Raw genomic sequence first — 26,107 nt, forward strand, 5'->3', positions numbered from 1 at the left:
GTATTTCAGTGATTTCTTTTTTTTAGATTCTGTTTGTGGAGATGATGCTGCAGTGTCTGAGGGGTCTCTGAGCTGTACAAGGGAGATTTGACACTACCGTGTAAAGACTGGAAAATACAGAAAACGTGGTTGGGTTCTTCTGATAAAATGTTTTGTTTTGGTAACTGATACTAACAGATATATGATCAGCTAGTAAAATCTCTTGCATTCTTAAAATCAGTGATAATAGAATCTGTTATGCGTTGTGATTTGGTGGCAGCTGGAGTATCTGCTTGAGGTTTCTTAGCTGGTGTGTGAAATCCAAGGCTTTCACCAAAACCTATTCCATCCCCTGCAAACCAAAGTGAGAAACAGGCATTCTCATTTTTCAATAAATTTAGATAAATCAAAGCTGAATTAGGCATGTTTTTTGTCCACACACCTTCTCCATCCAAGCTGAGGTTTGTGTTCAAACTGAGTGACAATTGTGAGGTTGCAGCTGATTCCCCACATCTGTACTGAGAACTGCTGCATATGCTCATTAGCACTGATCCTGCCCTGCCTGAGACACTGTTGGTGTATTGATTGCTAAAATCTCTAGGAGTGCTCTAAAGGGACCAAAAAAAAAAAAAAAAGCTTTTCTGCATTACACACATTAAACCCCTTGAGAAGGGGGATTTGAAGTTCTGTCTATCTTGTTGCAGTTTTCTGCTATCCAGAGACTGTATAATTACATTTTATTGAGTCTATCCCACTACTCCCTTCTGGCATGGGATGATCTTGAATTTAAAATTTAAAGGTTCTTGCTCATTTAATACAACCTTACCTGTTCTTTGTACTGTGTTTCAGAGCTTGCTATGCCTCCCTGGTGGTTTTTTTTTACTTTTTATTTAAACAGGAAAGAAAAGGAAAAGGAAGCCAGCTAAGTAGATGGCATGTACTTAGCAGAAATTGCAAGTGGCTCAGGCTCCATGCGTATCATCCCTATCTTGGAAGGGCAATGCAATAAAATGACCACAAGTTCTTAGTATATTATTTTCAACTTGTCTCCTATCGTGTGGTATGAGTTTAGTATTCAACCCGTGCTGGTTTTCCTGGTCTTTGGTTTGAAACAAATCCTTGAGATAGTGATGCCACTGCATCACTGGTCCCAGCAGGACTTAGCCTATCTAGAAATACCTGACATGATCCAGTGTATGCAGTGACTTGCTGCCATGCAAAGGTAGCTGCTCAGTGACCCAGAGAATACTTTTTTTTTTTTTTTTTGGGGGGTGGAAACTTACTGCGTTCTTTGAACTGCTGAGAAGTACTCAAGAAGATATAAACCCGTGAGTTACTACAGGCTGCATGCCTGGAACATGCAGGCCATCTAAACATATGGAGTAAATCAGCACAGCTCTGCTGACTTCAGTGCAGCTGCATTTATAACCACTTGCTGTAACCCTGCTCCAGTCTGGAGGGATGATTGTGTATGAAGAGTGGATAGGGAAAAGACAAACTTTTTTCTTACAGCTTTACACTTTATGAACAGAATAAATGGGTCACGAGTGGAAGTGAAATAGTAAATTATTTTTGCCTCTCTGGAATTACTTTGTTTGGACACATGCTTAGTTCCCTCTTGTTCCCCATACTTCCTAAATCAAGTGGTTGATATGCATGCACTTGGTTGCTGGCACTAAAACATACATCAATAATTAGTTCAGCGATTGGTTTTTCAGAAAGCCCCATGTACATGCACCTGCACAGAAACAAGCCAGGCAGAGTTGATGTTGCATAAGGATGGGGTGGGCAGCACCCACGTAAGCCACACGACTCTGGGAAGAGGAGCTGCTTTCCTGTGTCCATGTGCCAGGAGAAGCGGTGCTATCAGGCGTATGTGTGATGGATCAGAGTGCAGTGATATTGCTGCAAGCAAAAGTCATGAATTTTAATCAACTTTACTGGCTGCCTTGAAATTTGAGTTGAAAGATAAATGTGAAAAACAGGCAGCCCGTATTGTTTCTGGAACAGAACTGCCCCTTTTCAGTTGATTAAAAGAATTCTTCTTTTAACTTGATAATCAAAAATACTTCCATGTTAGCTCAGGATTCTTTTTGTATGCTAACTCTTCAGGTCCTGCCAGCTTCATGTGTCTCTCAGAGCCAAGTGTGGCCACCCAGACAGTTGACCTTTGCTGCAGAGGCTTCCCAACTGGCGGGGCTTGCTGGCTGTCTGCTTTCAGCCGTTTGGAAAAAGATGGGCTTAGGGCTTTATTTAAATATTCTTTATGTCTGGGGAAGGGGAGGAAGAAAAGGATTGCTTGGTGAAAACTGAAAGGACTGTCCAGGGAGTTGGAGTTCAATTTATATTCATTGGGAACTTTGGCACAGCAAGCATACTTGTCCTTCCTGTCTGTGGCTCCAGGACTGCTTTTAAGGTTATTTAGTTGTGGCATTCATTTGAATATCAGTCTTCCTAATTAAATATAAGTGATTTAAATGCCGATGTTGTCTCTGGGGGACATGGAAGCTTTGCGAAGAAGTGGAGTGAAAATACCAGCTCTTGTCCCTGGACAGAAACACACACCCATCATGTTATTTCCAGCCACTACCAGGCTGGTCTGGCTTACTTTGAGTAGTTGAGAGTGTTTTCCTCACTCCTTTGCTTCAGGGGTTATCATAGCTGCTTTTCCTGTTTTGCCATTAAGTCACCTCTGTGCAGGATTAAGTTTGAAGGATTTATTTTACAGCCAAACAACTTTTAAGAAAGGGAAATGGAAAATCGCCTACAAGCAGCAGGGAGGGAAAAATCTTGGTGGCAGACTCCTGAGTGGTTCTTCCTTTCTCAAGCACAAGTGCTGTGCTATTTTCTTTTATGATCTATGGTTCAACTCCACACCTAGTTTCTCATCTCTAAAAGCTGTAGGTTCAGCAACTGCTCTGTATTAGTGAAGAGTTCATTTTGTTGAAGCTGCAGTAGAGGCTTATTTGATGCTCTTGGAAATTCTTGCTGCCTTCACTAGTGAGAAATGCAGTATAGTTTTGGGACCTAAATTAGTGTGAAAGGGCACATACAAACCTGCTACATACAAATTCTAGCTTGTTTGTACTCTCGGTTACACCCTTGGCTCAGAACCCAAATATTTCAAGAATTTGGGTTGAGGTATATCCTTTCCTAAAAGAAGCATGAAGTTAGGTTCCCCTTTTGCATCAGTGGGTGCAGTTTCTGTAAGGTCAGAGAGGGTTTGTTTGAAGCAGAAATGCTAATTCCTCCAAGGCATGTCCAGAGACTTTGGGAGGGGAGGTCATGCTTTGCTCTGGCAGGAGAACCTGAGGGCTGCTTCTTGCACAACTGAGATCACTTGGCCCCTATTTTGATTGGAATATGCTTGCTATGAAGGAAACCCACCTGATTTCTATGTCCCTGTAAAGCAGCTGGGATGCCTTGTAGTGCCGTGCTCTGCTATACTGGAGCCATTGGTGCTGTGCCTGCTTACCCTAGTGGCTGATTTTTTATTTTCCCAGTGGCCTTCAAAGCATGTACATATGCTGAAACAGAAGATTCGTTTCACTGAGGGGGCTCATTTCAGATGCAGATGCTCTGTGTGCCTCTGCACAAATAAATCCCGCCTGATTCTCTTTTTTTTTAGAAAATATTTCTTAATTTTAATACTCTGCTGGAAACATTCTGTGCTCTGCTTTCCTTACTCCACCTTTACATGTTGCTGTGCTGCAGATATGGAGATCAGAGTGTGTGAGTTGGTGGCATTTACCAGCTGTCATGCTGTGCGGGATCAGCCTGGGTGGCTGGTGGGGCTGTTAATTATTCTTGGTATTTCTTCTGATACTGAGGAAAGAGAGTGTTTGCCAATGCCTCGAGTTACCCTAACGTGTCCATACACCAGGTAATCAGCTGGCTAAGCCAGTGCATGGATATCATGTGGGGCACAGCAAGTTGGGATGGGATGGCACTGCAGGGCGAGTGGCCAGTGATCCTCACTTATCCCTTTCCTTGCAGTTACCTGGCCGAGCAGTGCTGGAATGGCGGCTTTGTCTACCTGATCATGTTGCGCCGCATCAAGCGCAAAGCCCCGCTGCCTCCCTCCAACGGCAACAACAGCAACAGCTGCGACCCCAAAGCCAAGCCCAGCCCCGAGCCCGGAGACAGAGCTGCTCAAAATGGGAAAAGGACCAGGAAGTTCGGGGTCATCACCAGGACACCCGGCAGCAAGGACAGCAAGGAGAAGCTGGGCTCGGAGCACGGGAACGGGCACTGCACCCCGATGGAGGTGGAGGTTGCTCAGCCAGAGACCTCTGAAGCAGAGAGCAACGGGGAAGAGCAGCACCAGGGCACCGGAGCACCGTACCGGGGCCGGCTGTCAGATGCTGGCATGCCAGACATTGGGGACCAGGCTGCCCAGGTATGTTTGCTTTGGTTCTTCTAGAGAAGAAAACAGCAGGTATGTGAGCAAATTAGGTTGATTTCTCCAGCAATTCTCTGGTTTCAGTGCTCTGACCTTGGGCTGAGCCTGTAGGTGACAAGATAAGCTGTTAGGGCACCCGGCTGTGGGATGATGGGGTCTAAAACACAGGGGCAGGAGGACTGGAGAGTTAAATAATAGTTGTTGGAAACCTCTGTCATACTCCATCTCTGATGGAGGGTGGGTTCTTCTATCTCTTGACCTTTCAGTGTTGGCCCCAGGATCTTTTGTTGACAAACTGATGACCCTACAACACTGGAGCAGGAGGTGTCAGTAGAAGATGGTAATTTTGTCCTTTGGAGCTTCATGTTTAGCTCTGCCTGGGCTTGATGTCACCTTACAGTTCATGTTAACATTGGGATTGAAGCTTCAGTTTTTGATGCACCAGAACCATGTTGCATGTATTTGTGTTACGAAACTTGTTTGGCCAGTGTCTGGGAACCACATGGAAGTAATTGTGTATTTTGCTCAGAGTTGATGAGATGGACAATTTGTTAATGTTTGGGACGACAGTGGGATTGGGGCTTTCATTGCTCCTCTCTTAGTCCTAATGGAGATCTTGGGGTTTGTTGTCTGTCTAGAATTGCAGCATTGCTGGATGGAGGAAAATAACCCAAGCCTTGATCAGGTTTCCGTATGCATCTATCACCAGAAGCACTGTCTGCCAATCTTTCCAGAGGCATTGATAGTATAAACAGATGAAGGCTGCTTTGCTGGGCTTGGGGCTGGCTGCAGCAGCTGGTTTTGGTTTTAAGACTTCAAAGCTGGTAACAAAGCACTGTGAGTGGACATCTCATCACTAAATTCTGTTGAGAAAAGCAGGGGATTAAATGTGCCCTCTGAATTAGTGCTCCTCGGCACTACTCCAGGGTAGTGGTGATCGTGTTTGTAAAGTTACAGTAATTTAATTTAACATACTTTGTAGGAGCTAAAAGCAGTTTTAAAAAAATCTCTGTTTTTTAAAGAAGCATAATTGCAAAAACTTGCTCTTCGCATCAGACATGTTGGATTTTATAGTGCAACAGAAAGGGTAGGGTGTTTGTGTCTTGCAAGCCTCATAACCATAGTCATTCTGGAAAAAAAAACATTAAAAGATTAAAAATAAAGAAATTAATCATTTGGTATTTTGAAAGTTCTGGTCCATATAAAGGCTTCTTGAATCTGTTCTGAAGATGTCTAATTAAACACGTGTTATAAATGAAGTTGATCACACTTTTTTTGAAGTGGAAATCCAAATATATATATATAATAAAAGAAACTCTTGATCCAGAGCCATCTCGTACTAGTGCTACCTTGATGTTTTGAATCATTTTGTTCTGAGGAGTAAATTCTTAAATTCAGAACATATATGTGTCAATGTGAGCAATAAATACATTTTTAATGCAAAGCACATATAGCATGGCTTTGTAAAACGTGGAAACATAGCTGAGGCACTGGAAAAATTCAAGAGCTGTAATCTGTTCAGTTGTGGTGTAGTGTCATTTATTAAAATTGCTTCTCTATTTTTTTTTTAATTCCTTCCCCCTCTAATATTTTGCTTAGAAATATGACCTCCGTCTGTGTCAGTACTAATTACATTTTCCTGACATTTGAATGAGGAGAAATGTGAATAGCTGGAGCCTGAATAGCACGCCTAGCTCATCCTTTGCTTTTTAAAGACCAGGGGGCCTTATAGAGGCCCATCACTTACAGCATCTGTGGGGTAGCTGCTATCAGAGTAATGTGTGGCTTAATACAGTTTCTTAATAAGTATTGAATAGGGATGGTGAATAAAATCTTCAAAATTATTTTTTCCTGTTAAAAAAAAAGAAAAAAGGCTAGGAATAAATATACTTGGGCGCCTCAGATCTCACTTCCAGCTCCATTTTCAAAGTGTGACCTGGTATTCAGGAATGTGAGATACAGTTGAGTCAGGAGCCTTTTGAAAACGGCATCCCAGCTGTCCTGTCAGAAGTTGCAGCCTCCTTCCAGGTTTCAAAGTGTGAGCCAAATGTCCCGTAGTAGGAGTTATCTCCTCCGGAGCAGGGACAGGGTGCATTGGCAGGGCACCCTCTGCATGGGGAAAGCAACTCCATCCCCTCTGCCTGCCCCAAGCTTACCATCTCCTCCACATGTTGACTAGTTAAATATCCAGAGCTGTCAGCCCTGTGCCCTTGGGGAGCACTGTATTTGCTTTCGAGGGGAGACCCAGCCTGTGGCAGACTAGAGGTTGACTGCAGGTGGGAGGAAAGGCTTTGAGAAGCTGCTCAGGGACCAGCATGGATGTGGGAGGACCTCGCTGGTCCTCTCCACTGCTCTTTTCCCACCCCGGGAGGCAGATTGGAGCTTAACTGAAATGTGAAGTCCAGGAAAATTCCTTTTCTTTTTTCTCTCTGTAGGAAGTTAGTTTGAAGTTGTTGTAACCAAAACAGGGGAGAAGAGGTTGGGTTGATCTGCATGTCCTCAGCCACTGCTGTGCTGATCCCAGTGGCCAGCTCATAGCCAGTGTCTAAAGGATGTTGTGCTGGGAGAGCTTTTGAGGCATCCTCATACCATTTCAGTGCCTTTTGCTTTCAGGGCACTTCTCCCACAAGCATGGGATTGTTCTGCCATTTTCTCTCCCATTTTCTCTGTGCATGCTGATCATAACAGCAATGCTGGATCATGAAACGACAGGCGAGATGAATACTGTTTGTCAAGTGAACCTGCCAGGAGATTCCTGTGTTACTGGTTTGTGTGCGTGTGCCAGTCCCCTTCTTCAGGCTTGCTTTCATCTCTCAGATCTTGATCTGTCTCTCCTTGCACTTGGCATTGCTATCACTGTGTATAAACAAATCTGCTCAGCTGTCTGCTGGTATGTAACCCTCGGTAAATATTGTACCTGTCAATTAGCAGGCAGCATTTAATGTTTACAGGTGGTTAAGTTATGCTGCAATATTTTTAGGATGAACCTCAATGACTTTTAAAAATGCGGGGATTCAAAGCAGCAAAGCTGTGTATTTGCCTGACAGGAAGATCTTCAAGATCTGGAAAGCAGACCTGACCTTGGAAAGGACCCAGGCTGGCAGCACTGGGAGTCAAGGGCAGTGATTTAAGATTAGGCAGTCTCTGAGCTGGGGTAATGACCCTTCACATCCTGTGAAGATTGGGGAGCTTAAACACAGATATCAAAGTTTACTTCTTCTATTCACTGGCCTGAGACAGGGTGTAGTTTCACAGGGTAATTATACAGGCACAGATGGAAGATCTGTATGGAAAGGGACTGCTGGAGTCCACTAGAAATGATAAAAAAAAGGAAACTGTGAGCTTTGCTCACAATATACCAGTCCTGTGGTTTCACTGTGTTGACTGGTAGGATAGAATCCCTCAGTTTGGTTCTCAGCTTCTCTGTCCTGGTCTTTTTGGAAGATCTGTGGACTGCTTCTGTAGTTGTTCATCCATTAAGGAGTGCCCAGAGATGGCCAGATACAACTGGCATGGGCAGGGATCAAACATAAGACTGAGGTTTGCAAAGACCAGATTAGGAGCATGAGGGACTGGAGTCTGGCTGTCAAAGGGGAATTAAACTGATCCAGGTTTGGCAGGCATGATGAGGAGTTTGGCTTTCAGGTTTGGCCAGGGTTGGCTTTCACTGATAAAGCCAGAGGAAGCTTGGACAAAGATGAGTTGTACCAGAACAGACTAGCCACCTTGGCTTCCTCTGGCCCCAGCAGGATGCTCTGAAAGCCCGTAAAAACCCAGCTGTTAAAAGCAAAAACAAGACACCCCCAGAATGCCCTTGAATTCTCTTACTTCTTTATGAGCATCCAAATTATTAAGGTCTTGAATTCCAGATCCAGATTTATCAGTGACTGGTGGAAAATGTATGAAGGACATTAGGCAGAGTGAAAATGTTTTAATGGTTAAGTGTGGCAGGCTGGGGCTATACATTTCAGTATTTCTCCAGTGGCAAAGGTACATGGCATGGGAGGAGTTTGGGGTGTCCTGAGTGTTGATGGTGGCACTGTGGGGTGGGGTTGTGGTGGGATGCCTTTCCAGGATGGAAACAGGTCAGCATCTGGTGGGTGGTTCTGCAAACTGTGTATGATGCTTTTCTGGAGATACTGTGCCATCCATTAACAGAAGGACAGAAAGGGGAAGGCAAGGGAATATTAATGCCTTGCCTCCTGGAGGTTTTTGGGCAGATCTGGGTTACAGCAGTGCTTTAGGATCTTGGCTCCTTGCTGTTAACCCCATTGCTCTGGTCTCAGCTGCCTAGCCTAGCCAGCTTTGCTCTTACAGCCCAACTTAGCCCAGCTTGCATGGACCACAACCCTCTCCAGATGTGTGAGTCTGTGCACAGGTGCACACAGACGAGCCTGTATGTAGAGAACCAGCCAGGACTTGCTTTTGTGCTGCATGGTACATTTTATCAGCAGCTCTCTTCATTCTTCGGGCCCATAATTGCTTTCTTACTGACATGGCTCATCTTGGGTGGGGATGAGTGCTTTTGAATTGCATTTTACTTTGCAGTTAGGGAAGGCTGACAGCCTTTCTACAGCAGTACTTGCCAATTAGTGTTGGTAAATGCCAGCATTACCTTGACTTTTGGTTAGTGGAAAATATTCCTTATCTTGCCAAGCAGAAGAGGAATGCTAATAGCACATTACAGGAATCAAAACATGAAGCTTGAGATAATGTAATGGCTTTAAGCATTTTACTATTTTGTTAAACTTGATGGAAAAAAAAATTCTCACCCTTTTGCTGTACCAAAATGTAAAACTTTCTGTGAGCAAGGTAGTCCAGTAAAGTTACTGAAGCTAAGTTGCTTTACATCAATTTTTTTGGCAACCTAAGCAGTAATTACTGTTTCATGAAAGCTTTTATGGGAATCTTATGATGCATGGTTTAGACATAAATAACACTGTTTTTAGGTGTTAATGTAGATACTTTTAGTCATGCAAAGGCCTTCCTCAGAATCTGATTCAGTTCTTAAAGTCTTTTTATCTGTTGTGTTTTCTTCCAACTTTCATTAACATGGATCCTGGGGCTATCTACTGTCTTGAAGTTTTAATGTGCACTGTGATAAGCATGTCTTCCCTCTTTGTTGCTTGTTTTGGGTTGTAAACTCTCTTAGGGACAAGGGCTGTCTTTTAATTGTAGCTGTACAGCACTGACAAAACTTGGCCTTGTTTTTGCTTGGGGTTTTAGGAAGTGCTTTGATGTAACTAGCAATGAAATTACAGTTAATATCTTTTGCTGCCAGTTATGTTCCACCTTGCCATAAAACAACAATCATCACAATTTTCTGGGGTTAAGTTGCTTGCTGCCAAATTTTTTCAACTGACTTAAGATTCTGCCTGCCTTTGCTGTGATTTAAGTGATAGCTGCAGCTGTTGTGCTGTAGACTTTAATTTTGAGTAACAACCTGTCCTTTTATCTTGTTTTTGTACTGAATTTTCCAAGGGTGCTTAGATGTAGAGATAGTCTGGTAATAGGTAAGTTACAATGTGTTGGTTTTACTGTGTCACCTTGAAACGAGGTCTTCACTCCGGGAAATGAGCTATCCTCAAAGGCAGCTCAGGAATGTTCAAGGTTCTGTTGCAGAAGGTCTCAGACATACTCAGCTATTGTAAACCATAGGTGAAAGCATCCCTATGAAAGCATTTCCCACCTACACAGAAAGTGTTTGGGCCTTTTTTCTTAATATTTTGTGTGCCATATTACAGATACAGCAAACCCGCAACTGAAATGCAAATGACTAGCTTTAGCTGGAATTCAAGTTCACACCATTTTTTGTTTTAATCATTAAGTGTGAATAGTTGAAGCCGAGTGGACATGCCTAAAAATAGAGTATGTTGTCTGCTTAGGTGTTGTAATGTTTCAGGCATTTGTTGAAATTATAAAGCTATGTACACGATATTTTGAGGCAGAGTGCTGAAAGCACTGAGCAAATCCAAAAGATTCCTGCTGTGGACAGATGTAGTACCAATCCCCATGAGACACTCCTCTTTAGCTGACAGTGTGTGGTGACCTACTCTAGGCTGGACTTTAATCTGCTGCACACTGCAAGGGTGTTTTCTGAGAAACTTCAGACTAACGAACCAGCTATTCCCAAAAGCCCACCAAGAGCATGAGGCTGGGGGAGGTACTCAGTGGAGTGTAAACACCTGTAGCCCTTAAAAGCCTGAGCTAGTCAGGGGCAATTTCCAGGCAGAAACCCCCCAGGGTCAGAGACAGAGGAGAAAATCCTTTGTCTGATCTTGGTATAATGATTCAGCTGATGGCAAGAGTGGAATGGTTCAGAACAGAGCAATCCAGATGGTGATGGTTCAGGATGACAAATGATTCCAGCAGATTTTTGTAAGGGGTGATGGTATAGTTCAGGTGCTTGCACTGGCTGATAAAATGTTTAAAGCCCTTGCCAAGGAAATGATGTCAACAAGCAGTCTGTCTCAGGAGATGGATCCCTGGGCGACAGTCTTGCTTAAAGTCGTGGAATTTTCATCCACTCTGCTCTGCTGCCTGTTTTGTGTATTTTAATTATGTGTTTGTGTTTGGTGGAGGGTATGTTTTTGCTTTTTACTGTTCCCCAGGCTTCATCCCCTAGGACACGTCTCTTTTCATGGGGAAAGTACTCACATTTTAGTGAAAAGATGCCAAGTGTCTGGCGGCTGTTTGTCCAAACAAGGGGACTTGTAAGATCAGGAACTGACACTTGAATGCAATCACAGTTGTGTCTGTGCTCCTGGCTCCTACTTTGAGGACATTCAGAATTTATATCATCAATATTGTGTGGTTCCTGTTAGGTTTGGGGATTTTTTTTCCCTCTTTTCATCATCCAGAGGTAGAAGCCAAAGGCTTCAGTAGTTCATCATTAAGAAACTTTCATAGGCAGCAAGGATGGACAAAGAACTCCTGTCTTGGAATAGTTTATTGATAAAGAAATTTAAGATTATTTTCCTCCCCTTCTTTTGATGTATCTTGGAATTGTTTAGCTTGCTTGTGCAACAATGAAAACAAAACCCAGGGTAGTAGATGAAAGCAGGAGTTCTGCTTTCAGATCAGCCTTAAAAATAACCCAGCTAAGATCAGATAAAAATACACTCATTATCCACTAATGAAATAATTGCTTTGTTATGAATCTGCAAAAATTACATTTTGGCATGATTTTCTGGTACTGAGTCATTCACATTAATATCTGTGATGTGAAGAGTGATGATTTTTGACTGTATGTTAAGACTGATGCATTCAAGCTGCTCACCTGGTATATGATGGTGCAAGTTAATTCCCCTGCTACTGATCTGTCTGTCCTACCTACCTGCTGCAGAATGGGGAATAGTGGGAGGAGGCGTGATGTGATCCAAGGTGGGGCAGGGAGCTGGGAGTTGTGCTTTTAATTTATCCCACATCAGTAAAGGATTCTGGGCAGTGGAATGTGCTGGTATGGCCATCCCAATGTTCTTCCTGTTCATGTAGAGAAGGTTGTTGCACTACAGGTCTGAATGTCATGCCTTTCAGTTCAGGGCACTTTGTGCTAGTTTTCAGCTCTGTGTGATCAGCATGATGGTTGCCAGCTGCTGTGAAGCTTATTGAAGTAAATTTTTATAAAGCATGGAACTTGGAACTTTCTCCTAAGTGTTGTGTTTCCAGATCAGCTTCATGGCTGGTGAAGATCTCACTGCTTGCTTCTTCTGCTCCTCATGGGAAACCCTGTGAAGTTTGTAAGTGGGAACTGTTACCTGCAGACAGACTGTGAAAATCCACGTTGAATTGCGGATGGAGGGAGATATCCCTTGGGCTGCATTCAGGTCCATGTCAGTCAGTCAGTGTGTGCATACAGACTTTGTGTGGTTATTGATATTCTTATCAGGGCTTATCTCTGTTTTTGTTTTAAAATTGTTACATATTTACATCAGCTTTGTCTGAATTGCTGCTGTGACAGATAGTGCTTTTTCGTAGAAAGCTATTTTACATTTTCCATTTTACTGTCTGGCTTTTTAACTACTTACGGTGTTTCTGTTTTCCATTTGTTTACACGTTGCTACTGCCAAGCTTGTCTTTTATTAAAGATTTCAAAGCAATTTCTTTTCTTTTGTATATACAGATTTGCAGCTTCTTGAACACGGCACAGTCAAAATAAGTCAAACCCCTTTAAAATCCCCTGCAATTATCTAGTGAAGGGGAAGCGGGGGAAAGAATGGCTGCAATGTCTTTTGCTCATTTATTTATTTATTTATTTTCCTCAACACTCGGAGGAAGAGCGTTCCTTTTTGTTTTATTAATGATGTGCTTATGAAATGGGGCGTTTGATGGTGTGCACTCGGAGCAGGCGGAAGGCGAGCTTCCCCACGTCGCGCTGGCAGTGCGCTCCCTTTCTGATCTGCAGCGCTCCTAGTTTATTCCTAGTTTATTCCAGATGTAGGCTCGCTCTCCGCAGAGGCTGCCTGATGTACAATGGCTTCACGGTGGAGAAAAAATGGCCTGTGGGGATCCACTGGAAGCTGCCAGTTGTATTCTCTATTCTCGCTTGTGGTCTGTTACATAAGATGACCCTTACCCCGTGGGCCCCCCACTTTGCAATTAATCCAAGTAGAATATTCATACTGTCTTTTAAAACATTTAAATTATTTGTAACGTAGGCATTTTGAAGTTGGTCAGATTCAAGTGGAAAAATCTGGTCCAAAGGGCTGCCTGCTTGCAAGAGCCAAGCTGGGAGGAAAGTTGAGTCACTAAGAGTGATGTAACTGCAGAGAACAGAAATTAGCCATTAGTCCAGCTGTAGCCTGGCTTGACCATTTGTATTTCTGCTTGTTGTGTGAGGGAAGTAAAAAAATGCAAGCCTGGAAGGGATTTCAAAAGATGACCCAATCTCATCTCCTCCTCCGAGACTGACTTTGACAAATGTTGGTTCATCATGTCCATGAAATCCTTTGTTGGGAGGAGTCCAGGGAGGCAGGGCTGCTGCTGCCTGGGATTACAAGCAAAGTCCATGGGGTGGATCTGGGCAGAGTTAAGGTTTGTTCAAGTCCCTAACAATGAATTTTTGCTTCTTATTGCTTTGAAACTCTCAAGGCAAGCAGGTCTGAGTGTCCATCTTGGCCAAGTCTCAGGTGAATTGCATGGTACTTTTTGGATTGTTGAATACAATGTTCATCTCATTGTGAGAAACGAAGCCCACTCCTTAAAATTTTTAGAGTTTAATAAGGGATAATAAGGGACAGATCAATAAAGCAGAAGTAACAGCGCTGGGTGCATGGCAACAGCTAAAGGCATGTCCAATTCTTTAGCAAGCAGTCCTTTGTACTGTTGCAGTTGCATTCCTTCAGCAAACAACTTTGCACATTTTTGGAGCCCATTTTCCACAACTTCACCTTAGGTTGCCACAGCATTGCAGAAGTCCACAGCTTCAATCTCCAAGGATCCATCAGGGAGGCAATCCAGGGTGGTCTTCTGGTGCCACGTTAGACTTGGTATTCTCCTTTTATGGTATTTTGTTCTCTGCCTGTGCTGTCCTGGTTATACATTTTGCAAGAAGGGTTGTATCTTGTGATACATCTTTTGCAAGCACACTTACATCTTGTGGTAGCCTTGCTTTATGCACAATTTTAGTTATACTGTCCACAAAAGCAATTACAATGTGCACTATATCTGCATAAGGAGTTACAATTTATAATAATTTGCAAAAGCGTATACGTAGTAGTGAAAGCCAACTGTTGCATAGCAGATTGTAACATCATGTTAGAAGCCCGTTCTCAAGTGCTGCACACAGTGCTTGTGATCTGGCTTTGGCTAAGGGATATAGTTTAGTCTCCAAAGGAGTAATCAAGGCTGGATATCCCCTGGTCCCTGGCTGCATTAGGGGCTGGTAGTGCCTTGCTCTCTGTCCTTGATGAGGACTTTTGGAGTTAGAGACTGAGCTGGCATCAGCACATCTGTGCTTTGTGCTTGAAGTGCTTTTGCACCAAGAGCTGTGAGTGCACGTATATAGATTTCTTGTGTCACTGGTGAACAAAGCTGGGAGGAGGTTATTCTGAGTTATTTATAAGTGAAGCTGTGAGAATTATTCTGAGAGGATGGGAAAATTCAGATGTTAATAAAAATTTGGAACTGACAGCAGCCGAGCAGCAACTGGAATTGTGCAGCCAATCAAAGAAGAGTGGTCAGCATTTAAACTTGTCCTCTGGGCAGGGATTAAGCAGGCTCCAAGGGCAGTGACATCATATCTGCAAAATGCCAAATCTAACTACTCTTGGAGTTTCCTTTGGGTATTGCAAGTCTCTGGAGTGGGGTGAATGCACAAGAATCCCAGCTTTCATTTAAAGACTAAGCGAGATTGTAGTCTTTTTGTTCATGAAGGAAAGCTTGAAAATAGGATACTTCAAAAATTTTTGAAAATTAACACATTCATTACTACTTTTTTTTCTTATTTTTCAAAGCATTTGAGCTTTGTGTAGTTGAACGTGTGAGTCCCCAATAACTCAAAATAAACCGCTTTAAGTAAAATTTAAATGCATTTACAAATCCTTGGAATTGGCACAGAGCTTTACTATTAAGGCTTTCCTCTGATGGACTCACTTAAGGTACATGTTCAAAGCAGCACCATTTTTAGCCAGCTGTGAACTATCCCATGCTGCTCTGTACAAAAGACACAGCAGCTTCATGGGGAGGGAATGGGGTTTCTGCTGGACACCCCCTTTCTCCAGAGACCTCAAGGAAAGGCTGGCAGTCTGTTCTTTAATACATAGCTTTCAAAATCTGGGAGTGACATCCCTTAGAGGTATGTGCGTGCTGGTGGGGGGCATTTGCTTTCAGTGCATGGTTAAGTGAAGAGCTATGAATGTTTTATGAAGAAAAGGGAAGAACAGTGAGGGGTTCTGATTTCCAGCTGACGATGCTGAGTTGTTTATTCCCAATGAAATGCCTGTAGCTGACCAAGGACTGAAGGGACAGCCTTTTCTTACACAGGAGTTGGTGACAGTGGCATTTGAAAAATGAGTGAAAGAAATACAGGTTTGGGCATGTGCCAGATGGCTTTGTTGTCTTTATTGTGGATGTATTTTTCTTCCCATGTTTGGACTGAGTACTTCGCTAGTGCTTTTGATTACTCTGCAAGGGCTTTTGATTTTAGTGGGCATTCAAAGGGAATAAGATTGGTGTTTGCATCAAGAGCAGCAGAGTCTTGCCATTTGCTCTCATTAAATGCTCTGTATATGAATATTTGAGAGTTGGTCAGTTAAGAATAAATTTGGGAATTTTTGTAATAAAATGTGTGGTAGTGAGGAGTGCTAAGGAGTGCGAGCCGGCACATCATTGGCCTTGGTGTGACTTATGTTCCAGAAAGCTTTTTGAAGTCATTAAAGGCAATTTTATGACTGCGTTGTTAAACTTTATTGAAAAGTCTGCTTCCAAACTGGGTTTAACAACGGGACATTCAAAGTGGCATCTTATGAGGAGAATGGATGGTCATCCTTTCAGCCTGGGCTTCGTTGGGGGAGGAAGAGAGATTGTATTTCTCTGTTGTACTCTCTTCATTATGTGTGCAAGGTACTTCATAGCAATAAAACTTCCCTGGAGCATTTTCATGCTGTAGTTCAGTTCTGTTTTTTAACTAGATAAATATAGTTGACTCTTGGCCCCTGCATTTAACACAGTGTCTCATGTGTCACTCTAATTTATTTTAAAGCATCCTCTGTCCTGACATGTCCTGTTATTCAGCAGGAGACTGGGCTTTTATGAAGGCATTGAAGATCCCAGTTAAACCTGCTGGGATATTGCCCATCTGCAAGACTTTCAAGTTAACAAATTACCCACAGATGTGTGTTTTCAGGCTCAAACTTTTGGGTCACCTCTTATGGAACCTGGTTTGGTTTTTCTGTTTCTCCTATCTGTGGACTAAGGGCTGGGATTCATTACTAGCATAGTTGTTGTTATTAATATTAATGTTAACATTAGTAATGTTAGTATTGATAATTATTAATTATTCTTGTTATTTTTCACTTTGTTCTTAAGATATTGTTGTAGATACTGACCTCTTTGTTCTTTTATATGAAAAAGTCATATTTTAAAACCCCACATTTTCTTCACTTCATACTCTGCTAAACAACAGTGGCCTAAAATCTGCAGGTTGCTGCCACAGCCCTTGGGTTTGCCAATATATTTAGCGGTTCTCTTTCTCAGAAACAAGCAGCAATTTGTGCATGCTCTTCACAGTTCGCTATGAAATTTTAATCATCTTTGCTACTTGGACGTTTGGGTACTGTGAGAATGTTACTTTTGTACATAACACACCCGTCAGAAATAGCTGACCCGGTGCCTGGTGACTACAACGCGTGGCTTAAAAAGTGCCTCTGAATTGTGCATTTTGCTGTCTTGAAAGGCTTGAAAACTTCCAAGGGTTTTTCATAAATCTGTAGTCCTGGTTCTTCCCCTCTCTGACAGCATCCTGGTAACTGCCTTACTTGTCTTGCTTGCTTGTTTTTCTCTTTCCTTTTTTGCTCTGCTGATACTGTCACACTTGTGTTTCCTTGTGCCCGGTCTTGCCACTAGGACTCGGGGGAGCTAGCTTCTGTTTTGCATTTCATATTGCTCTGGAGTTTGTAAACTGCTTTTTGGCTAAATCTTTATAGTAATTAAAAACAACTAAAACCAACAAAGGTGTCCTGAACATTGCTTATTACCTTGCTCATACTGAAAATTATTCTCCACAGTGGGTAAATTTATTATTTACAATCTGTGCCACAGCTGCCCAGTAAGAAATGCTTGATTTGCAGCTGATAATTTGAAATTGGTGGTTTTTACCCCTATGTCTCAAATCCTGCAAACCCCTCTGGAGAGGGAAGCACTGCTGTGTGATGTGAGTCTGGTCCCTGCTGCAACAGCAGCTGCACCACCTGATGTTCAAGTCCCCCTTGAACCACATCTTGCTCCTCTGCAGCCCTGCACGGCTCATCCTTGAGTTTTGGCGAAGGGGTTTGAGGCTGCTGGTTGCTCCAGGAAGGATCAGGGCATTGAGAGCAGTGCCTCTGCGTGGCTCAGAAAAGCTGCAAACACCCCTGCAAGGAAACTTCTACGTGCTGACCCTGCTCTGTGCTGCCTCCTCCTTTCTGCCTCCTTCGCTTGGACCACAGCTAACATAGCAAAGCTCAGCAGGAACACCAGTATGGCTTGGGCTATACAGGTGTGTAGTGATGGGCAGCAAGGTGCTAAATAGCTCCCTTCCATAACCTCCCAGCCCTCACTTGGTGTTCCAAATCCAAATTGAAGGACTTTCTGCACGTTTTCTCTCAGCGAGAAGGTTGCCGCATATGGAAGATGCACATCCTGAAGGGCACAGACGGGCTGGGAATCCAGATAACGGGAGGCAGAGGGTCGAAGCGGTCCCCTCACAGCATCATCGTCACCCACGTGGAGGAAGGCGGCCCTGCACACAGGTGAGGCGTCTGTGGTGCCTTCATGGTGGTGGGTGTGATGGAATATCATTCTGGGGTTTTGCCCTTCCCTGGTGTGAGGGTGAGAATATGGCATTGTCAGACTAAAAAATTATTTTTTTTTTGTTTGATCACTGAAGCGTCTTCCAGAAGGTTTTGTCCAAACTGTAGACAGATCAAATACTGCCTTGGTGGTGGAGGGAAAGTCAAGGAGCCTGATGGCTTGCAGGGCTTTTCCCCCAAGTCCCTTTTTGGAAGATGTGCCTTTCCCATGGGATCGGTTGTGCAGCCCCAGGGTGCTCACTGACAGCCCTGCTATTCCTAATGGGGTGGAGATGGGGCTTGCTGCTGTTCCCTGACCTAAACCAATGGGTCACAAGGAAGACTTATGGGGTCTCAGCCCTAGAAAGAGGGTGGAATGCCCCTGGTTATAACAATGATTGACTGCGGGCACCTTTCTGAGCTCCTTTTTCTACAAAGTAGTGATCAGTGCAAGCTTAGCTTAGTGAGATCATACATTGCCCATACCTGCACATCCCACCACGCTCCACCGGAGCCTGGTACCGTGGTAGAACCAACCTGCAGCTCCATGTTCCTGCTCTGTCTCTGCAGGGATGGCAGGCTGATGGCTGGTGATGAACTCCTCATGATCAACGGGCAGTCGCTGGTGGGGCTCTCCCACCAGGATGCCGTGGCCCTCCTCCGCGCGGCCGCTGGCCTGGTGCAGCTGGTGGTCTCTAGCAAGGTACAGATATCTCCTGGGTGGTCTCACAAATGTACATCCACAAATGTTCGTGCAAGTGCTGCATGAAAAGGCCGCGTTTTCCATAGGGAATCACGTGTGCATGTTTGCTGCTCTAAATTTAATGCACAGCAAGGGGAAATGTATCAGTAGCTGCCATAAATCTGTGGCAAATCAGCACAGTATAGACCAAATTAATGATTTGCTTGTACTGTCACTGTCACTCAGTGTGCAGATGAGTATTTATTCATGCAGACGTTACCTAAGTTTCGGCCAAAACCATTTTCTTAAAATTATATGCTAAGCAAAGCAGGCTGTTCTGAGCCTCTTCTGCTTCCTGCCTGCAGAGCCTGTATACCTCTCATCTCTGTCCTATCTGTGTGCCTGAGATTTCTTGAAAATGATCTCTTGGCTTGAGTTCCTTATTTTTTCCTTGTTAATAGTGTAGAGTGGAGCTCTTATACATAAAGGAACATGAAATTTCAGGGAAATGAGAGTGGAACTCATTTGTCAGCTGGACTCTTCGTTTTCTTGATCACAGAAGAGGTTGAGGGAATATTGCATAACATTTTTTTTCTTTGTTTAAGAAAAACCTGCTCACCTCTATTTGCTCTTCTCCGTGGATCATTTCCTGCTAACCCTGGACCTGGGTTGCTGCAGGTGTTTGGTGGGTGGCCAGTCGGCTCCCAAAAGCACCCAGGGATCTCAAATTAGGACCTGCCTGCACAGTGGGGGTCACCAGGGCCTTTGAGGTGGTGATAGGAACATCTCGGCCCAAACAGAACACTCATATTGTCTGCATTTCCAGGGTGTCAACAAGCCACTATGTCAGTATTCTAAATTTTTTTTCTTAGCTTCACCTTCAGATTTCCCAAGCCATCCCAAAGCAGGTTTCTGTGGCTTTAATATCTGAATGCTCTTAAGGCTTTCCTGGATGCTGCATGCACATGTTTTTCAAGAGGTTTTATTCCGTCATATGCAAAGTGAAGAACCTCATATTCAAAGTGAAGAGCCTGTGACTTCTCTAACATTTCTGTTAGACATTAAAGTTCATTGCAGACCTTCTTCAGGGTCACAGTTTGGTATTAACCCCGCAAATGTTTATTCTGGTAACACCATACTTTGACCTGAAGTAGGTACATTTTGTGTTTCCTTTAGACAGCTGGACTCTGCCAGAGCACATGGCAGTAGGCTGCATTTATTTCTCTTTAAAATTAACTGCTTGTTCCTATGGTGACCTCATAAAAGTAATCATCATGCATAAGCTTAGGGCATAAAACTTCACTTTCCTGATCAGGCTGTGAATCTGCTTGTCCTGTGCTCTATGCACTTGGACAGTTTCCATGTCCCTGGAAGGGGGACTTGGAAAGGCAAGCAGGAGGGAATATAGCCAGTGCTGTATTTCTGGCAGCCCCAGAAAAGGGGGCTAGCAGCTCCCTCCAGGCATTATTTGTTAGTATAAGAATGCAGCTTTGCCTTTTGGTCTGGTGAGTGATCAGTAACACAGAATTTGTTCTGAAAGCAGTGGATCCGTCTGGCCACTGCTTTTGGCTGAGGCTCATGTTTGCCTGCCAGAAAACATGGCAAAGAGCAGAAGCAGATGCTTGAGCATCAGGACTGAGTTGGTAGAGGATCAGTGGGTCAGTTTTCATTGTATTGTCCTAAGTAGGGGTGTCAGTGTATTATTCCTGTGTGTGTAGGTAGATAAACATGTGAAGGGAACATCCACAGGGAGGGAACAGGAGCACAGGGTGTGATTTGGGATGCAGTGGAATGAGTAATGAGGTCTGTCAACTCTCAGTTCACTCTCAGTGATGTTTACTAAACCCAGAGTGGGGAGGAGCAGGCTGCTGAAGAAGCATTTACTTTAAATTCTTCTTTATAAAATCCAAATGTTACAAATGTGTATTGATCTAGGTTTACTATATATACACTTTAAAACCAAGCCTACTTTTTATAACCAGACCATTAAAAGTTTGAGCACGTGGAAGTGTGTAACCCAGGGAGGAATACCAGGGAACTCACACTGGGCAGGTGAGATGGAGCAGTTTTACTGTGACATTGGTGTTTTTCTGCATGTAATATATTGTGTTGTCTCTCTGGTAGGAATCTTCTGAAGGGGATCTTCTGAAGTATCCATCTACCAGTTTGCCAGACTTGCTTAGCACTTGCTCAGTCCAAGACTCTGTCTCTTGCACTGACAATAAGGAAAATGAACAGCCGGAAGAAGAAGATGTCAAAGGAGTGAATGTGTCTCCTGAAAAACTGGTTGCTGTAAGTGTGGTTTTGGTGTGACGTTTTTGCTCTCTCTCTCAAAGCCCGTTTGCATCTGTCAGATTCTTCTACAGCCTGACACAGAGCAGGTCCTCGGGACCAGGCAGTCCCACTCCACCCAGCCCATCTCAGCACGGGATGTGTGGGAGAAGCTGGAAAGGGGATGGCATTTACCACAGCCCCTGCCATCTCTCAGCTGCAGCAAGGCAGCAGCACAGGGAGCAGGAGCTCTCGAGGCCTCCAGCCTATGTTGCAATCATGGTTTTGTTTTTCTCTTCGATTGTTTTCCACCCACTTCCACTGCTTTTGTTGGATCTGATGCAAAGTCTCTTGCCATGCTTACGCAGTTACATGCTCTTCTTTCCCCTCCTTTTTATAACAAAACTTCTTTAACATTTTATGATCCAAGTCTTGACATTTGTATTTGCTGTGTTGAAGCCAACAGACACTTTGGAGGAGGGGTAGGAATTTCTGGCTGTGAACCATAGTTCTGCTGAATAAATGCTGCCGGTTGATAATCTCACTTGAGTTCCCTTTAGGGCTGCATTAAGAAGAGATTAAGTGGGTTATTGTTATTTATTTGTAATGCTGCAGCTCTATGAAACTTCATAGGTCTTCTGGGCCTCTCTTGTATGGTACAGACAAAAAATAAAATTATGTTTCTAATATAAAGAACTCATGGACTGATTTTCCAGCAAGGGAAGGCAGGTGGATTTACTTGAAGCTTTTACCTGTTTATTTTCCCTTCTTGTCTTCCCCTCCCACTAATTTCTGTGACAGTTAAAATAAATCAGTTAAACATTTGGATGGCTCAGATATGATACTGGTTTGGTGATTTGTTTTGATTTTATATTCTTACACTTACACCTGAGTAAAAAGGCTGCTCCCCAGGATGGGTCTCATGATGCTGGTGTTCACTTCCTATCTGCCTGTCGTCTCTGACTTACTTTGAGTCAATGTTTATAACAGTCTTCACTCTAACACATCTCAGCACTCTGACAAATTTTGTTATTTATTTACTGTCTTCTCTTCTATGTGCCAGGGTGCTATTTTTGGGGGACGAAGGAAAAAACAAATAAATGTGGGATGCTTAGCATGCTGATGTTGGTGTAGTGTTTGTGTGCAAACTTGAGTGGGCATATAAGGATTCTTTTGACTATCAAAATACTTTGAATTCTTCTACAAATACTTTGAATTCTTCTACGTATCATGCTTCTCGTTCTGGTAATTTCTAATAAGGCTATGGCTCAGCAGCACTTAAATATAAAAAATCAATTTTGACAAAATATAATTATGTGTGGCTTCAGAATTAAGCTCCCTGGCATTCCAGGGACTCTTTCAGCACATGCTAGAAGGTATTTTTCACTTGGTTTGCTCATGTCTATTCCAACAAGGCTCTGCCTGGTTGCCATTGATGGCTTTTTTATCAAGTGTTTCCTTTCCAGATTAACATAGTGCTCAGGGAAGCTCAAGATGGTTGAGGCGCACATGGCCATGAGGACACAGCTGCATGAGCCTCCCAGAGCTCTTCAGCTTGGGCTTGAGTTTAGAGCCTGCCGTGCTGTCCATCCCAGTGCCACTGCAGCTGGCGGTGATGGTGGCCACTAACTCAGAGCCAGCTGGATTTGCCTGCCTGTCAGGCACTCTCACCCCTGATGGCAATAGCTCTGTGCTTTCAGAATACATCATTGGAAGGTTGAGGGGAAATCACAGAAATCTGGGCTCAATAAACACTTTAGAAGAGTAGCAGCAGGATTTTTTCATTGTCTTTTCTGCTTCTATTAATTTATTTTGTTGAAAAGATGTAATTTAAAGAAATGTAATAAGTTATTGGTGACTTTCAGAACCTCTTCTGTTTTTGCTTGATCTGCAGATGAAATCATTGCTTTTCTGATCCAAAGCACAGAATGTGTTTGCACTCCCCTTGCAATTGCTGTGTCAGCCTCAGAATGCAGACAGGGCTCTCTGCAGCCTGGGGTGGGCAGTCTGTACTGTGTAAACCTCTCAGCTTTATCTTCATCCTCATCCATCCCACTCAGATCTGGGCAGCCTGAGCTGGGCTGGGCTGTAAAAATACTGCATAGCACCAGGCAGGACAGAGGAAGGTAAATGTATGGAAAAGATAAAATTCATGTGGCTTTTTTCCACCTGGCGAGACTGGGGTGGGGGGGCGTTTCATACCAAAGCTTAGAAGCTGATTTCAAGGCCAGTATGAAATCAAAGCATCACAAGATTTTATTTTTAAATATATATAAATGTATAGTCCGATAGATTATTGCAAAATTGCTTTGGAAATCACTGCTCTTTTCTGCTTTCACGCTTTTGATGATATTCATGTGTCTTCTCTTTCTCTCACATATATTCCATTATATCTGTAAAGTAGATAAGGAATGACAGTGTGACTGAGGATTAAAGAGGGAGCTAAGCTGGACTATTTTTAATCAGCGCAAATGTAATTGTATTAGGCTTTCAGGATGGGTGGTACTCAAAGTCTGGACCAGGTAACTGAGACTGTGATCTCAGTCTAAGATTTGAATCTTAGATTTGCAGCTGACTCTCAACTCAGCCCTGTCCAGGAGTTACCTTTCTCCCTTCTGACAAGAAGTTAATGGATTTTCTTGTTTACTCTGCAGGGCTTTGGAGGGACTTAAAGGGATGCTGTCAGGTGCTGGGTGGTTGTGTCATAATGAGTAATTCAGAGTGTTCTATTGTCAGCTGAGGCTTCGCTGTCCCTTTTCTGACCCAGAACAATGTCTACCTAATTCTTGAACAAGTCTAGAAGATACTAAAAGACTTGCAGGAGCTTCTAAGTTTGTCAAAGGTATTCTGTCATTAACTTCTCTGTGAATATAATTCACTGCTGAGTATTCAGAGCCATAATTAGTAGACCTGATGGACTTGCTGCTTTAGCACCTGATTGCCTGAAGGCTGAACCAGGCAGAAAAAAAACAATCACTTGGAATGAAGGTATGTATTCAAATCTTCATCTCTGTAGCTACTTGGAACTCAGCTGGACCAGTCTCTTGAGGAAACTGATGTAAGTTGTCAGTGGTTTGAAATGGGTCAGCCCCCAAAGTCCCTTCTAACCTGGCTTATTTTAAAAATCTGTGAAAAATGTAGTAAAAATGAAAATTATGTTTTCTATATGCTGGTGGTTAAAAAATTTTCCCATGAGCAGTTGCTTTTTACAACTCTTTTAAGTTCTGCTCTAGCATTTTCAAACAGGGAAATAGAGTCTGAGCTAGTCAGCTTCTGCAGGACACAGCAGAAGAGTTTCGTGACACTTGAAAACTGTAATTTAAGAGAAGTATCACTTTAAGTCTTACTTGAAATTCCACTTGTGAAGTTTCATTAATAAAAATCACATTATACAATTTAAATGGAGTTCTGCATTTACAGTGTCCTTACATAAAGCCCTGTTTAACATGAAACATACCTTAAAGTTTTAACTTTATTAAGGCTTGTGCTGCCAGGCAGAAAAAATATTACATTAATATCCTTAAAGTGCATTTCTTTTAGGAGTAGTTTGTCCAAAATGTTCCTTAACTTCAGACACAAAATACTGGGTTAGAGAGTTGTGCTGTCCTGAAACATTTAGAGGATTTTAAACTCCTCCACCCCAACCCATATTTTGCCATGTGCAGTTGACACTGCTATTCTAAAATGTTATTATTTATGTATAAATGTGAAATAGGATAATATGATAGTATTTGTCTTGTATGATTTATTTTTAATTCTAATTCACTTTTACTAGTGTTTCTGTTGCTTGAAATTGAATCTGTCACTGCATTGCTGGCTGGTGGAGCAACCTGGGAAGTGAAGTCTCAAGAGAAAGCTCACCTACCAAAAATTTGCAAAGTGGCCGATGAATTTGGGGGATTTTTGGTCCCTAGACAGAAGCACATGCTGTTCTTAGTTGCTTCAAAAGTTAGTTGCCTTTGTGTTGTTCAATATCTGATGGTCTAAGCATTTTTTAAATGTTCAGCTTCAGTGACCAGCTTCATATTAATGTTTTGAAATTCCCAGAGGTTAATAAACACAGCAGGAGGGTGTCTGCCTCAGAAGGTTTGGATCTGGAGTTGCTGGAGGCAGGGGTGGAAGGCTGGAGACTGCTCCACTGTACTTAAATCTTGTGTTCTCCCCTGGGCATCTGCCATTCCTGATGCTGTAGGCAGGACCTTGAGCTGAGTCTGTTCCATGCAGAATAGAACTGTACAAAAGAGAAAAGGAGGTCACCTCTTCCTTTTGTGGGGACGCTGGGAAGACAATTTGCCTCCCTGTGCCCAAGCTCACCATGCAGACAGGCCCTGGGGACACCGCCTCTGGCTGCACCCCCAGCTGCGTGACCCTCTGCTGTGGGGTATCAGCGCCTTTCTACTCCTATTTGATCATTTTGGGGTGACCTGAAGTGTGTGATGTGTGCCTTTACGTCAGTGCCGGGCGCATTGCACGCAGAGACGGCCGTGACCCTGCAAGGTCTTTGCCCTCCTACCAGCAACAGAAACAGGATGTCTCCTGTTAAAGGTTCCTTGCGTGATCTAGGTTACCTGATCCCTGCCAAAACTCACTTGTGGTTTTCATGCAAGACATGTAGCTGAAAGGGGATAAATAAACCTGTTCGGTGAATGTGAAGAATTGCATTTATTTAACTCTGCTCCCTCTCCATTTACTTTTTTTTTTCTGTGCTGTAGGACTGACTAGTTGTTTTCTGCCATGAGATTTTCTGTCTTACCAGGGAATCCACGCATAATTACCTGTAGCCATGCTAGCATAATGAAGAACGGGATAATAATGCCAAAACTTTAAAAACAGTCTTGGGGTCAAAAGTTCTTCTGGAAACACTGAGAGAGAATTTCAGAGAAAGCATTAGCATTGAGAAGGAACAGGAAGCATAACTCAACAATTAAATGTGTGCAGGGCGTGGAGAGGGGCCCTCCTTACTTGGAGTACTGGCATGTTTGTTCCCGTTAGGGCACTGCAGTCTCAACACAGGCTGCAGAAACATGGCTCACTCCTCAAACAGCACTGCATGGCTGTGAGAAAAGCAAAAAAAAAGATTTTCCTGGCAGAAATTTGCTTAGCAATGAAAAGCTTTACTTTAGGGTGGGGGGAAGGGGAAGAAATTGAAGAGCCTGGTGTGGGGCTTGTTGATGTACTGGGAAGGGTTCAACAACTCTTTTCCTCTTTGTGGTGACGGCTGGCAATGTTTGCAGATCGTGCCCTGTGCCACAGCACCTTTGGAAGGGGCAGGCAAGGGCAGGGTCC

At 43.3% G+C, this 26,107-nt stretch overlaps 1 protein-coding gene across 1 annotated transcript in view; it reads left to right on the forward strand.

Annotated features, from left to right (window-relative positions):
* Positions 1–26,107, forward strand: part of PDZD2 (PDZ domain containing 2) — a 137,900-nt gene that overhangs the window by 65,297 nt on the left and 46,496 nt on the right. The window contains exons 2-5 of the mRNA XM_088156056.1: positions 3,976–4,378; positions 17,687–17,829; positions 18,439–18,571; positions 20,675–20,842. Coding sequence (XP_088012182.1) covers positions 3,976–4,378; positions 17,687–17,829; positions 18,439–18,571; positions 20,675–20,842 — 847 coding nt within the window. The remainder of the gene's footprint in view (positions 1–3,975; positions 4,379–17,686; positions 17,830–18,438; positions 18,572–20,674; positions 20,843–26,107) is intronic.

This window comes from Sturnus vulgaris, chromosome Z (genome assembly GCF_052056855.1).
Source record: "Sturnus vulgaris isolate bStuVul1 chromosome Z, bStuVul1.hap1, whole genome shotgun sequence".
Classification (NCBI taxonomy): Eukaryota; Metazoa; Chordata; class Aves; order Passeriformes; family Sturnidae; genus Sturnus; species Sturnus vulgaris.